General features: G+C 34.7%; 1 protein-coding gene across 1 annotated transcript in view; it reads right to left on the minus strand.

Annotated features, from left to right (window-relative positions):
* Window positions 1-14,681, minus strand: part of ROBO2 (roundabout, axon guidance receptor, homolog 2 (Drosophila)) — a 657,579-nt gene that overhangs the window by 98,915 nt on the left and 543,983 nt on the right. The window contains exons 10-13 of the mRNA XM_010844340.1: window positions 10,476-10,681; window positions 5,081-5,162; window positions 4,484-4,646; window positions 2,705-2,871 (exon numbers count right to left, since the gene is read on the minus strand). Coding sequence (XP_010842642.1) covers window positions 2,705-2,871; window positions 4,484-4,646; window positions 5,081-5,162; window positions 10,476-10,681 — 618 coding nt within the window. The remainder of the gene's footprint in view (window positions 1-2,704; window positions 2,872-4,483; window positions 4,647-5,080; window positions 5,163-10,475; window positions 10,682-14,681) is intronic.

Here is a 14,681-nt window from a genome sequence, read left to right on the forward strand (position 1 = left end):
AAATTAGGAATTTGATCTTTGGGTCAGCAAGATCTCCTGGAGAGGGAAATGACAACCCATTCCAGTAATCTTGCCTGAGAAATCCCATGGACAGAGGAGCCTGGAAGTCTATAGTCCATGGGGTCGCAAAAGAGCTGGACGTGACTGAGTGACTAAACAAGAACAACCATTGGGCACTACATCTTGGTAATTTTTCTCCAGCTCTACTTCTTGTTCATCTTTAATATAACTTTAATATAAACAGCAGAGGGAGTTTTAGACAACATACACAATATATGTACCAATATATCAATATACCTATATATTATTAATATCATGTGAATGCTACTCGTCTTTGCTAATATACCTATGGTTTACTGTGATATTGATGGTACAAGCATTTGCTGCCTTACTGAAATAAGAAATTTGGAAATTCTACAGCATTAGTATCTTCAAAAAATAAGAGCTCACACCACAAAATGTTCTTTGCAAAGAAGTGCTTGGCAGAATGCAAAGTTGCTTGAAAGTGTGGTGTCAAAAATGATCCTGACATTCAGACACAAAACATGAGTTTTTCTATTAAATATCTGTTATGGGAGCATAAGTCTTTTGCTCTATATGGTCTCTCGACTGGAACAAGCCAGATCACAAACAACTTTTCATTAATCTTTGTTGACCTTTTCGCAGAGAAGTTATTTTATGAGTCAAGATTTAGCGACTGGCACTGTTATTGAATGATCAAGAACGGCCGCCAGATTTAATCACACCAAAAGTCTTCCCCATTCTGTGATCTCCCCACTTTCCATTGCAGTTATGCACAAAACCTATTTCTATCTACACAAGTAAAAAAATTATCTGAGTACTGCAATTTCTTGACTTAAAAACCATACACCTCTTTTTTTTTTTAAAGTTCAATAATTAAATTTACTCATGAAATTCATACACATTAAAAGCCAGTGGATTCAGGCAAGGTAAAATAGAACCAGTTTCAGGGCTTCAAATTCCTTGTTGTACTTTTTCTTTCTCTCGAGACAGGTTCTTTACCTACAGGCCCTTTATCATCATGGAAAATTAATCACGTTACTTCTTACAGAACAATGGCAAAGTGGCACCCCCTCCTCCCATGACTGTCATCATGTCAGCAACGTTGCAAAATCACGTGGTGACTTTATTTGACTTGATTCCTTTAAGGCGCCCTTCTCTGTTATAATAGCATGCTAGTTACATCACCAAGCTACACTGTAATTATAATAATATTTTATGGCTGTATGGTGCTTTTTATAGCATAAAAATACTACTTTGAATTATATCTTGTTCAAAACCTTTTACAAATAAATAATTAACCCTTTCTCAAGAACCCTGTGGGAAGTAAGTCGTAACAAATAATAAAGCCACCATTTCTATTTTATTAATTCCCTTCATCTACTAGTAACAAGGGAGATTCAACATCCCATATTAACCCCTAGACTCCAGCAATTTCTCAGTGTGAAGAGATAGGCTACTAAAGATGAGATGGGGAATCTTCCATTTTGATCTTATAAAATATATATTTTTTTATTCATCAAAAGCATCACATACCTCAGGAAGAAAGCCTGATTTACAGCTTCCTGAAACAAATTATTGCTTTAAACATCTGGTTTAATACCATTTACTGTAAAGATGCTTGTCAGACTTGAGCACGAACATTCCTGGAGGGCACTTTAACAGACTGCTGCGCGCCACCCCCAGAGCTTCAGAGTCAGGGTCTGAGAATTTTTTCCAAGGTAGCCCCAGGTGATGAGATGCTGCTTTTAGGAAGCACACCTTGAGACCCACTTTGCAATCAAAACACAATTCTTGAACCACAGGAAGCAATTTTGAAATCCTTAACAGGGCATCTTATCCATTAACATTCACTTTTCATTATGGCAGAATTAATTTCAAAGAAGGAGAAACATTTTCCCTTCCTTTGAAATATGGAAAAATCTTATGTGCACGTGTGCTCAGAGTGTCGGACTCTTCATGACCCCATGGACTGAAGCCCACCAGGCTCCTTAGTCCAGGGGATTTCCCAGGCAAGAACACTGGAGTGTGCTGCCATGACCTTCTCCAAGGGATCTTCTCAACCCATGGATTAAACCCAGATTATCTTCACTGACACGTGGATTCATTACCACTGACTCACCAGGGAAGCCCATAAATTATATACCTTTAAATTTCTATTATATAATTAAAATGATGACCAGTAAGTTTTGTTGTTGTTTAGTCACTAAGTCATGTCTGACTCTTTTGCCACCCCATAGACTGTAGCCTGCCAGGATCCTCTGTCCATGGGATTTCCAAGGCAAGAATATTGGAGTTGGTTACCATTCCTTCTCCAGGGGATTCTGCTGACCCAGGGATCGAACTCACATCTCCTGCACTGGCAGGTGGATTCTTTACCATTGAGCTACCTGGGAAACCCCTGAAGTCCTATAGTTAAGCCCTGCCTTAAATTACTATGTAATTGTACCAAATTATTGTGTTTGATTTTTACTAAATAAACCCTGACAGCTGCAGAAAGAAGCTATACTCACTAAAGGTGAACAACAGAGAAGCTTTCTCTTCTTTCACTGGACCAGGTCTAGTGAAACATTTTAATATGCAATGCAGATGCATTTATCAGTGGTCCTTCAATCCCTTTGTCCTTAATGACATGTTTAATGCCTCTTTTAGAACCAGTCACGTTTACAGTTACTGAAATTACCTTGGGTGCGCACAGGATCTGACATAGCACTCGGGTCACTGAGACCTTGGGGGTTGATTGCTCTGACCATGAATAAATAGATTGTATTGGGCCGTAGTCCTCTCACTGTATACAGGGTGGTCTTTATGTGGTTTGCCACTGTCTGCCAGCTATTGCTCACCGATTGGCTGAAATGGGAACAGAAATTTCATTTAAAGAACAGTCGTGAGGGTCTTGGAAATGGAGTTGGATATCAATGACAAAGGTTAATGGCTGAAAATTAAACACACACACACACAACGCTTGAAGTGTTCAGCCCAATAAATGAAACATTTGGATGATTTCAGTTTATTCCACAACAAAGCCGAGCCCACCTAACGGAAGTGCCATGCACAACAAAATTAAACTCAGCCCAGGAGATGTGATAGCCCTTTGCTAAAGCACAGCAGCCCACTAAATGAATACCTGTAAAAGGAACAGAGGCCAAGATCACAACATCAAGTTTATACAATAAATATGGTCCTCGTAATGTATATATATACCTTGAAAAGAATTAACCTGCAGAAAGAATAAATGGACTACAGAGTAAATTATGCCAATACATTTTCCTGTTACAAGTTGTGTTTTCTTTTGCATCAATTCCACATGCAATATTATAATAGAGCCTTCTAAAACTACATATCTGTAAAAGAAGAAAGGAAGCATGTAATGAATATTTTCCCTTGGTCACATTTTTAATAAAATTGTACATTACACAGAATTGTGATTTCACATCTCAGAATAGTGAAATATCTCTGACTCTGTGTGTGGACCCCTTAACAGATAGGATGCCCTTTCAAAGCCCTTTGTCTAAGCTCACATGCTACTTTTGCTTAGAATGAGGAGAAAATGTGATTTTTCAGGGCTGTCTGATTTTCAGAAGTCCTTATACATCAAAGCATGAAAATTACAGAGAAACACTGTTGTGAAATTTGAAAACTAGATACTGATCATTAACTTTAATAAATCAGGGAAATCTAAAATGAAAGTGATGATTTGCCCTTATGCTTAAAAAGGAGAGGCGCTATCTCTATATTTATAATGGCAAATAGAAGCGGTTTGAAACTGAATATGAAGCTACATTTTCTCATTAGTATAACTATTTTTTTCAAATTCTCATAAGACAGTTTTATACCAGTATTGGCTAATTTATAGTCTATATCCCTAAGGTGAGGGAAATTATTCCTAATGATGATTGGACCTAATGTTTCCTTTCAGCCATCAGAAGTGCTTGTAATCAATCTCTTAATTATACTTTTTAATTTTCTCTTAGGCATAGCCATAACATGTAGTCAAATATATAGCATAAAACACTGGAATTATTTCAAATTCTTCTCTAATTATTAGGAAGTAAAGTTCCAAGTTTCCATGCCTCAAGTTGGGTAACTTAAAAAGTGCTTGTGCCTAATTAAATTATGTCCTGCTTAGTTCTAAAGCCAAAATTCTCATCTTAAATCCCTACAATGGTCAGGCAAAAGAAGAGAGCTAATGATGATATCATAACTTTGCTAATGATGATGTCATAACTAGATGCCTATATGCACAGGCAATGATGATGCATATTTAATGTTATAATTAAGGTATGAATGAAAAATAAACCCAAAGTCTATTCTTGAATAAAGTCAAATACCAAAGATAAATTCTTAAAATGCACTGGTTAAACATGTCCTTAGAATAAAACAGCAGGATAGCTCACTTGAGATTTTAGGATATAGAAGCTAAAGCAAAAACCCAATGGAGAAAAAAGAAACTGTCTCATACCTGAAAGCCTCAATGATATATGCACTTGCTGGAAGGATTCCAGGGGTACCTGGTTGCCAGGACAAGGTGACACTGTTCTTAGTAACATCAGTGACCTGTGGTTTGGAAGGTGGTCCAGGTAGGTCATTTAAATCATAACTTTTACTGATTGTTGCTCCAGATTCTATAGAGGAGAAACAGAAAAAAATTCATTTCTGGTTGCATAAGTTGACAATGATGCTTAAAAGACAGAAAATAACCTATTAAAGAATTTGAATAGACAGTGAGCAATTCATCGTCACGAATCAAAAGTATAAAAGTAAATATTTGTTTTTTCCCCTAAATATCAGAAAATATTTACTTTCACACATGATCACCTGAACTGCTTGTTCTTTAGTCAGAGAAAATAGTAAGATTATCAAGGACAAATGTATCAAATTTCATATATGCAATGCTATGTGCCAAGCAGGGTAGAAATGAAAAAGTGACATAAAGCTTAGTTTTTACAGTCAATAAATTTAAAATCTTGCTCTCTCTTTAACTTGTTATCTGATAATGAGCTAATCACTAAAACTGGCTCAAGATTTCTTCTATTAAAATAATTCACAAAGAATTCACCTGTCACATCCAGCACAGCACTCCAGGAAGTCTCCCCACTTGAACTTGTAGCCACACAAGTGTAAGTGCCAGTATCAGAAATCTAGTGTGCATAGAAGGGAGAGAATAAAACTGTTTTAATTGATTTGTAGAATGATTACTCAGTCTCAACAAGGCACTATTTGACTTCTAAAATATATCATTTGGTTGTCGGAATTATACACTAGAGTCAATCATACATACACATGAAATATTAAAATAAGCTCATAACAGTGGTTCAAAGATTCTTATTATATTTCTACAACTAAATGTTGTCTGTAAACTTTAATAGTTTTCTATTTTCCTCCATGGCAATCTTCTTATCTGTTAACTCCATTTTATGTTGGGGCTTCACTGTATCAGAGTTAGATATGGATAACTCAGGAGAGAATTTTTCAGAATCCTATAAACATTCAGGCTTTCCTGGTAGCTCACACAGTAAAGAATCTGGCTGCAATGTCAGTAGTGTAAAGCTGTCCTCGTTGTCATCAATAAACTCTATTTCACATGATAAAATATACCCAGAAGTAAATAAGCACTCAGATAACATGGAGGTGGGGGGCAACACTTCTTCTTTTTTTTTTTAAAGATATGGAGAAAAGTGAAAAGGGGAAAAAAAACTTTTTTTTTTAATGGAAAACTGAATCTTTCCTTTTAAAGAGTGCAGTACTCACATTAAAGTTGTAACAGTGTAACAGTGAATGAAATAAAGTTGCATCATCAAAATCAAATAAATGATATCTATAGAACGATTGCAATACAGAGCTGAAAGGCTCACAGAACTTATCTAATACATAACACTTTTAAAAGTATACTTAAAACCTTCATTCACTGATTACTTATGTTCAGTTCAGTCACTCAGTTGTGTCCCGCTCTTCATGACCCCCATGGATCACAGCAAGCCAGGCTTCCTTGTCTATCACCAACTCCCAGAGTCTACTCAAACTCATCTCCAATGAGTTGGTGATGCCACCCAACCATCTCATCTTCTGTCATCCCCTTTTCTTCCTGCCTTCAATCTTTCCCAGCATCAGGATCTTTTTAAATGAGTCAGCGCTTCACATCAAGTGGCCAAAGTATTGGAGTTTCAGCTTCAACATCAGTCCTTCCATGAACACCCAGGACTGATCTCCTTTAGGATGGACTGGTTGGATCTCCTTGCAGTCAAAGGGACTCTCAAGAGCCTTCTCCAACACCACAGTTCAAAAGCATCAATTCTTCGGCACTCAGCTTTCTTTATAGTCCAATTCTCACATCCATACATGACTACTGGAAAAACCATAGCCTTGACTAGATGGACTTTTGTTGGCAAAATAATATCTCTGTTTTTTAATATGCTGTCTGGGTTCATCATAACTTTCCTTGCAAGGAGTAAACATCTTTTAATTTCATGGCTGCAGTCACCATCTCCAGTGATTTTGGAGCCCACAAAAATAAAGTCAGCCACTGTTTCCCCATCTATTTGCTTATTTTAGGTAGTTAGAATAGGGAAAAGGAGACCAGAATGGTGGTGGCTAAAAGACAAGGAAGGGAAAAGCCCAAAAATAGAACAAAGGAAGGTCCGAGGACCAGAGTGAGGATCTCAGGTAAAACAAACAGCACCCCTGTCTAGCCCAATTTTCATAAGGCAGGCCTGGGGGGGGAGTAGAAAAAAAAAACCAGATAAAAAGTGCAGCCGAAGGGCCAGGGTGCTCTCGCTCTCTTCTCTTTGCATCTTTTGGGTTGGCATGCCGTCATGCCTTGAGGATGTATTTTCCTTTATTTTCTAAATAAAACTGAGCTGTAACACGGAGCTGCAACACTGATCTGTCGAAGAGCCGTAACACTGATCTGTCCAAGAGCTGAGGCACAGTCTATCTGAGAGCTGTGACATGCAAAGGGCTATAAAGTCCGTCACTTCAAATTTTTGTTGTGACAAGACAGAACTGAGAAAATTATACACTCCCCTGACACTTAAAACATTTTTGTTATTCATTGACTAGTGGTAAAAGATTTGAGGAATAGTTGATAATATAATCAAGAGTTCTCTTTTATAAATGTTAAAGGCTGAAGATTCTGTGATTATATCTTGACAAAAACTGCAACATCATAAGATGTAAATTAAAAGCCCTCCCTGTGGTGGAGCCCCATGGGCTGACATTACAAACACCATTCATTCACAATAGTTTAGGCGTGAAGGAAAACTGAGACTGGGAAGAGAAACAGATGATCAAAGTAAGGCAAAGCAGAAGATATAGAAGTAAAATTTCATGATGAACATGAGTCTACTTGTTGATAAAATACGAGTTCATGGAATATAGTATCTGCTGGGTTCAAAATGTAAGTGATGACTCAACCTTCCACAATTGATTCTTGGGTAAATCATTAGTGCCTAGATGTTACTGTGGTTCCACCATTTTAATTGATTTTAAATGTCATTGTGTATTTTAACTTAAGTTTCAAATTGCTCTGGCATGTCATTCTTTGCTATAATATCTTTGTACAATTGTCTTCTATTATGCCGATGAATGATGGGGGATAGCCATTATAGAAAAAGCCATTTTTTCAAATGTGGCTATGCACGCATTATAGTCATTAGAAATCTTCGCATTTAAGAAGTATCACTCACAAACTAAATATAATGAGTCGAGGTTGGATTTTAATGGGATGTTCATTTGAATACGGTCTGTGAAAGAGTAAAGAATTTGCATTTTATTATAGCAGTTGAACTAAAATGTAGCACTTGTTATTATGTGCAAATGCTAAAAGAAGAATAGGTAGGTAATGCTTCTTAACTGCATCTCCTTGTCATTATGTGGAGATACGAGTTTGACATTATCTGTGGTAGGTAGGTTTTAATGAGTATTAGAATATTCTAGTTCTCAAAAGAAACAGATTCAGTTACCAATTAGCTGGACCATAAGTATACAGTGTTCATCACACAATTTTTCCCCCTTTGCATTAAGTGCTGAAAAAGAAAGTGAGACACAAAGAAATATGACCTACAGAAACCTTCTTTTGACTGTTTTAGTGAAGTACTGTAAAACATTTTACTTCCCGTTAAAGACAGTCATCTTACAGAAAAATAACATTTTCATTATGAAATTTTATCATAAGTGATATGAAAATCCTAAATATCATTAGTAAAGCTCAGTCTTATTTCACCATCATCAATAACACATTCATTTTTATTCCTTAACTTTAAGTAATATATTTTCTGGTCATGAGTGGTTTGCATCTTTCCTATCCTTCTCCTTTTATTTTTAACCAAGTGTTTTAAAAAAGAGACAATGTGCTGGTACTCTCACCTACTTTTCTCCTTGTATAGTTGGCTGAAGACAAGCCCCCAGACGTAGGCATCTATGAAAGACTACTTAGGAGCCTGACAGAAGGCTCAAAGTTTCTTTGACATCATCAAGCACCCACCTTTAATTACTACTTTTAAGCACGACTGAGGGTCTTGACTGTTCAAATACACCCTTTAATACAGTGGAAATGCATTATCATCTGTGGCCCCAAAAATTCTGCCTTTGGCTCAAAGAAAGTGGTTAAACTGTTTACTCAAGGAAAGTTGGCATTAATTTTTAAATGACTCCCATTTTATCGAAGGAAGGTTTACAATTAATTTATAATAAACAAAGGTGAAAAACCTATATAATTTTTTTTCAAATAAAACTTGACAGGATTTTGTCTACTTAGAGCAATGCCTGTCTCAAAATTAAAATAAAAATTATACACATTCACTTTAATAACAAGTTAAAGATTTGTGTCTGTGCATCTGCACATTAAAAAACAGTTATTCTTCCTTTTTGTTAGGTATCTGTATTTGACACATCTGATAAACATGTGATTTCAAATACTTCACATTGTAAAAAATATTGCCTGTGGTGATCATTTGATAATACATGTAGTAACTATTTTACCTTATTCCTCTGGCTTCTGAATGGGAAAATTCAACATCATTTTGTTTGTTTCTTTTTTAATCACCTTGGTTCCCAATTTATACCTAGATACCAGATTCTACCAACTGTTTTTTCACTGAATCATTTTTGATCAATTTTTCTTCATGTACTATCACATCAACCACCCTAAGTCAGGCCCTCATTCCCAGTCTTATGACGATTCTGACATACCCTTGAGCTTTAGCACAGTACTTGCTATATGGAAGGGAGGCTTTCTATATTTGGTTGAATGAATTGAATATACTTGCATAGGGCAGGTGGTCCCCATGACAACATCCTTCTGGTATTGACTCACCTCAAATGTGTAAGGGACCTATTGACTTACTCCTGGCCAACAGAATACAGCATGGGTGACAAGATGTCACATTTGTGACTGTTATATAGAGTAGTAATCCTGTTTGCTAAAAGACTGTCTTCCTTGTTGATTTTGAGGAAGCAACTATTGGGGATATCCACATGGTAAGGAACCACAAGCAACCTTCAGTCAACAAGAAGCAAGAAGCTGAGGTCACCAGTTCGAAAGCCATTAGGAAGTGAATGCTAAGAACCATTTTGTCTGAAAGCAAACCAACCCGCAGTCAATTTTCAGACGAGACTACAAACCTGACAAAAGCTTTCCGAGACCCTAGGGTAGAAGGCCTTGATAAATCATGCCCAGGTTCCTAACTAACAGAAGCTATAAGTCATAAACATGCGTTGCTTCAAGCCTCTAGGCATTTGCTAATACTGTTACACATAGTAGATAGCTAATACAATATTCAGAAATAAACTTTATTTTGAGTAGCTCCGAAAACAAGTCTAATTTGGTAAGTTGGCAGGAACGATCATTGTCTATCATTTTCCACCAAAAGATCAGCAATGGCTTGCTGCTATCCACAGATTTAAATCTAAACTGCACGGCAACTTTGCCTAAACTATAAGATTTTTTATGAACTAGCCAAACCTGCTTCCTGTGTCCTCACCAGTCTCATCTCTTTCTTATTCTCCGCATAAAGTATTTGCCTGAACTGCTTTATCCTCATTTCCTTAGAAATTCCCTTGTTCATGAGAGTAAAACAGACACATCTGTCCCTTTCAAATTATTTTATTTTTTTCAAACTATTTTAAATATACCATTACTATCATTAACTTTATGTGCTTAACCTTTTTAGTTTCATTGATCACATACATATGGGGTTGAATGAAGAATAGAAAGTTTTTAGGTCTGTTATGAACTTATGATTAATGTAAGGACAATGCACTTCCTTCTAATTTCATTTAGAACTTCCCTCTGATTTCAGTTTGTCATTTGTAAAATAAGAAATAACATGGTCTATAATCAAATGTACAGCGATGATACAGGCATGTAAGATTTAATTTCCCAATGGAGTGATTCCCTAGGGATATACATACTTATGTTGAGAGGAAGATCCAAATACAAACTCAACATTACTTACCCTTAAGTTCTTAATCTGTAAGGTTCCTTGTTCTTGTATAGTTGCTCTCGGATCTCTACCCAGAAAAGTAAATCCCTCCTTTAACCAGCTAATTACAGGAAGAGGGTCACCAGTAGCTTTACATTTCAGTAATGCTGTGCCATCTACTGCTAACGTCTGGTTGGCTGGGCCTTGTAGAATTATAGGTGGAGGTCTATCTGTCAAAACTAAAACACAAAGACATTTTCAGAATATTTTAACTTTTATGAAATTTAGAAATTTTTATATCATCAGTGGTCATAGCAAAAGTAAGATTAAAGCCCCAAAGTCATACATATTACTTATACTTTTTTCTGTATATTCTATACCCAGTATAAATTTATCATCTAAACATACTACACATATATCTGTACATATTTTACCGAAGTCATATTATTATTTACTATTTACTCTGACTTACCTGTAACTAAGATGATGATAAGATGAGCTCTGACATCTTAGAAATGTTTAGTATTATTGAAAGAGTTAATCATATTAAAATGAAAATGAAAATGTAGAGAGCTTATGACAATCATTCATAAAATGGCCAATTTACCTTCATAGTACCAGTTACGTTTTATTTATATAGATATAATATTTTTCATGATAATACCTTAGACTATAAATACTTTATTTCCAAAACTGCTTCATTGCTCTAAATTATGGTAATATAATTTGGGTGATATAATTTAATTAGTTTGCACAATTCAGCAAAAAAATAATCTAGTTAAGAATATATATATGACAAGACAAAAATAGGACTTTCATGAAAAATTTGCATTTACATATATATCAATTCCTGTATTCAAGTAAATTTTCCATAATTTCATGAACTTAGGTCACTGTGCTTTTTAAATCAAATGTTGATTTGTTAGCAGTATCATCAGGACCTTTAGAAGTATTATATAATGATTTAGGAAGCATATCAAAATCTACAGTAATATTTAAATGTGTGATGAAAATATGGAATCAATTAGAGGCAAGTTTTTATCTACAACTCATTAGAAAACCATGGCATATTGAAATTTATATCCAGGTCCAAGGAAAGATTTCTGAAGAGAAAGTTTTATAAACTTTGCATAGGTTTTGCTTAATTATATATATTTGCTCTTTATTATATTTTTATTATATGTATATAATATTTAAATACATACATAACTTTCACAGAAAGAAAAAATAGTGAATTTGAATTACTGTTAAGCAACTGTGAAGAGTGTCTTTTCTCAAAAAAGTCATCTTGTATTATAATGTACATAATCAAAAAAAGTAATTTTGCTTATTAATGCTCTAATTTCCTTTGTCTACCAGCTTCTACAAATACAAGTTTATATGTTTGTTTATTTTTCAGTCTAGATGCATTTTTATTGCTAGACTTTACAGTTTTAGGGAAAAATATTAAAATAGCCCTTCCAGAGCCTACCATGAGAAAGCCAACCAATTTTGATTTAAAAAAGAGGTTATGATATATGTGTCCTGGCATGTTAAAACAGAGTGGACTTAAAGTCAACCTACACCTACTACATCCAAATATGTATTAAAATGTGTGTATATATAGAAAATCTTGTAAAAACCTAAGGAAAACAGTATTCTCTGTGTAGTCGTCACAAATAAAAATTAGAACTGTTTAGTTCACTGATTTTCTTGTTCAAATTTTTCATTTCAGAAGTAAATTAAATGAGAGCGAGCATGAAAGTGTAATATTATACCAATTCTGACATATCTGGCAATAATTGTGCAAATAGTTATTCAAGTAGAAAGCTTCATGGAATTTATTTTATTTATAAGTCAAAAATGGAAGGCTAATTCTCTAAACATTATGATTTTTAAAATTCAGTGAGATAAATGGGTCAGTATTAATAGAAATTAAGCTATTTATTAAATTTTATATAATGTTACTTCTTTGCATCAAATGAAATAAATATATAGAATTCAGGCAACTTGTAACTTGCTTTTATTGTCATACCCGTGAAATCATTAGATATAGGCAAAGGACATCTGATTAGTTTCTTTTTCTCTTTTTTTTACTGCCCAAATGAGTAGCTCATTGTCTTGTAAATGGATTTGATCAATAAAGTAATTGAAAATCTCCTGGCCAGGAAGAACTTTCAGTTTCAAGGATGTTATGGGTGAAAGATGACCACAAGTTTCCATGACACTAAGGTCGGAGGTTAAATGAACATTTAGGGCTTCCAGTGACCTGTGAACAGTTGCATGGTTTTTTCTAACTATGCATTATAAATCCTCAGTAAACCATTCATACAAGATCATTGCGACATCTGTTGTCAATATAATATATAAATACATTTCTTCTCTCTAGTCCTTATAGATTTTATTGGCTCTACTCCCAACTCTCATTGCAATTTTCTACTTTTCTGAGAGAAAAAAGGGGAGAAGAAAAGAAACGAAGAATAGAGTTAACAAATTAATGAGAAGGTATTTTAAAGGGATATTTTGAAATTCAAGTGTATTAAAACATCTTAGCTCTATCTATACATCAGTAAAATTATCACTCAATAGCACCTTTCATCACCATTAATCATCTCCTCTCATGTGAACACTTCAGTTAAAAATATTTCCAAGAAAGTAAGTACAAAAATGTAACAACAGAAAACATTGCTATAGATGCTTTGCTTGTTTTTCTGAACAGACATATGTTTTCATTCTACACTGGAACTTCATTTGGCTCTAAATCACCCTAGATCATACCAAACAACATGTTCAAAATGAAGATGATGGCATACATATTATTAAACTGTTAACTAATCTGAATAATTCAAAACTATGAATAAAGGCAGAAGTCATCAGCTAATATGTCATCAGCAAGTTAATATTTAGAGACAGAGTTATATATAATAAGGGCTGTGTGTGTGTGTTTAGATCTCAAAGTTAGATTTCTTTAATGTCAAAATCAACAACTGTGTAACCTACATGCAACGTTCTTGCAAAATGATTTGCCTTTGTGATTGCTTATTCAAATAGAAATCAAAGCAGAAATTAAAATTCAAACAAGCTGTAACAAAATGTTTAGAGCCATTTCAATTCAGGGTGGGATGGGATGAACTGGGAGATTGGGACTGACATATATACACTACGATACTATGTATAAAATAGATATCTAATGAGAACCTACTGTATAGCACAGAGAACTCTACTCCTTGCTCTGTGGTGACCTCAATGGGAAGGAAATCCAAAAAAGAGGGGATATACATATACATATTGCTGATGCTGCTCTACAGCGGAAACTGACACAGTGTAAAGCAGCTATGCTCCAGACCAACAAAAAGTCATCCAATTTCCTTATCACTCATTTGAAGTCTGACCACAGAAACAAAGCTATAATTACTACCAATTTGAAATATTGTGTCACCAACAAACATAATTTCTCAAAACAAACTTTCCGTTTCATTGTTCTTTAGTCGCTAAGTCATGTCTGACTCTGTGACTCCATGGACTGCAGCCTGCCAGGCTCCTTTGTCCATTGGATTTCCCAGACAAGGATACTGAAGTGGGCTGTCATTTCCTCCTCCAGGGGATCTTCCCAACCCAGGGATCAAACCCATATCTGCTGCATTGACAGGCAGATCCTTTATCACTGAGTCACCTGGAAAGCCCTTCCTTTTCATTATATCAGGCATAATTTTGAATATCTACTTGTTTCATGATCCACAGCAGTCACATCAACTGGCTCTTCTATATCAATTTTGTTTTCTACAAATATGGTTTGCCTTCTGCATAACAACTTCTTCATTTAAAAACATTTACAAGCCTGCCTCTTTTAAAATATCATGAGCACCTAGACTACAGTAGAGCTCTTAAGCATTATATTTGGAGTGTTATATAGTAGCATAGAAAAAAAAAGTCTTGCCAAAATATCTTATTTTCCAAGTATATGTTTCTAGATATTTTTTCTAGTAGAAGAAAAACAAATAAACTATAAATATTAATTATATATTTATATATTATTTATAGCTATATAAAATATTTATAAATATTGATTATATATTAAAATAATATTTTATTAATATAATCATTAATATATTTATTCTAGTAGGAAACATAGGAACTTAAAAAGATTAATAAATATATTTTATTTTTTTAAGAAATATGGATATTTGAAGGGTCAAACTTACCCATCTAAAGGAAGAATTTCTTGGCACTGTTACCCATGAACCTGACATCTTTCAGTTC

This window comes from Bison bison, unplaced genomic scaffold, assembly GCF_000754665.1.
Source record: "Bison bison bison isolate TAMUID 2011002044 unplaced genomic scaffold, Bison_UMD1.0 scf7180017864200, whole genome shotgun sequence".
Classification (NCBI taxonomy): domain Eukaryota; kingdom Metazoa; phylum Chordata; class Mammalia; order Artiodactyla; family Bovidae; genus Bison; species Bison bison.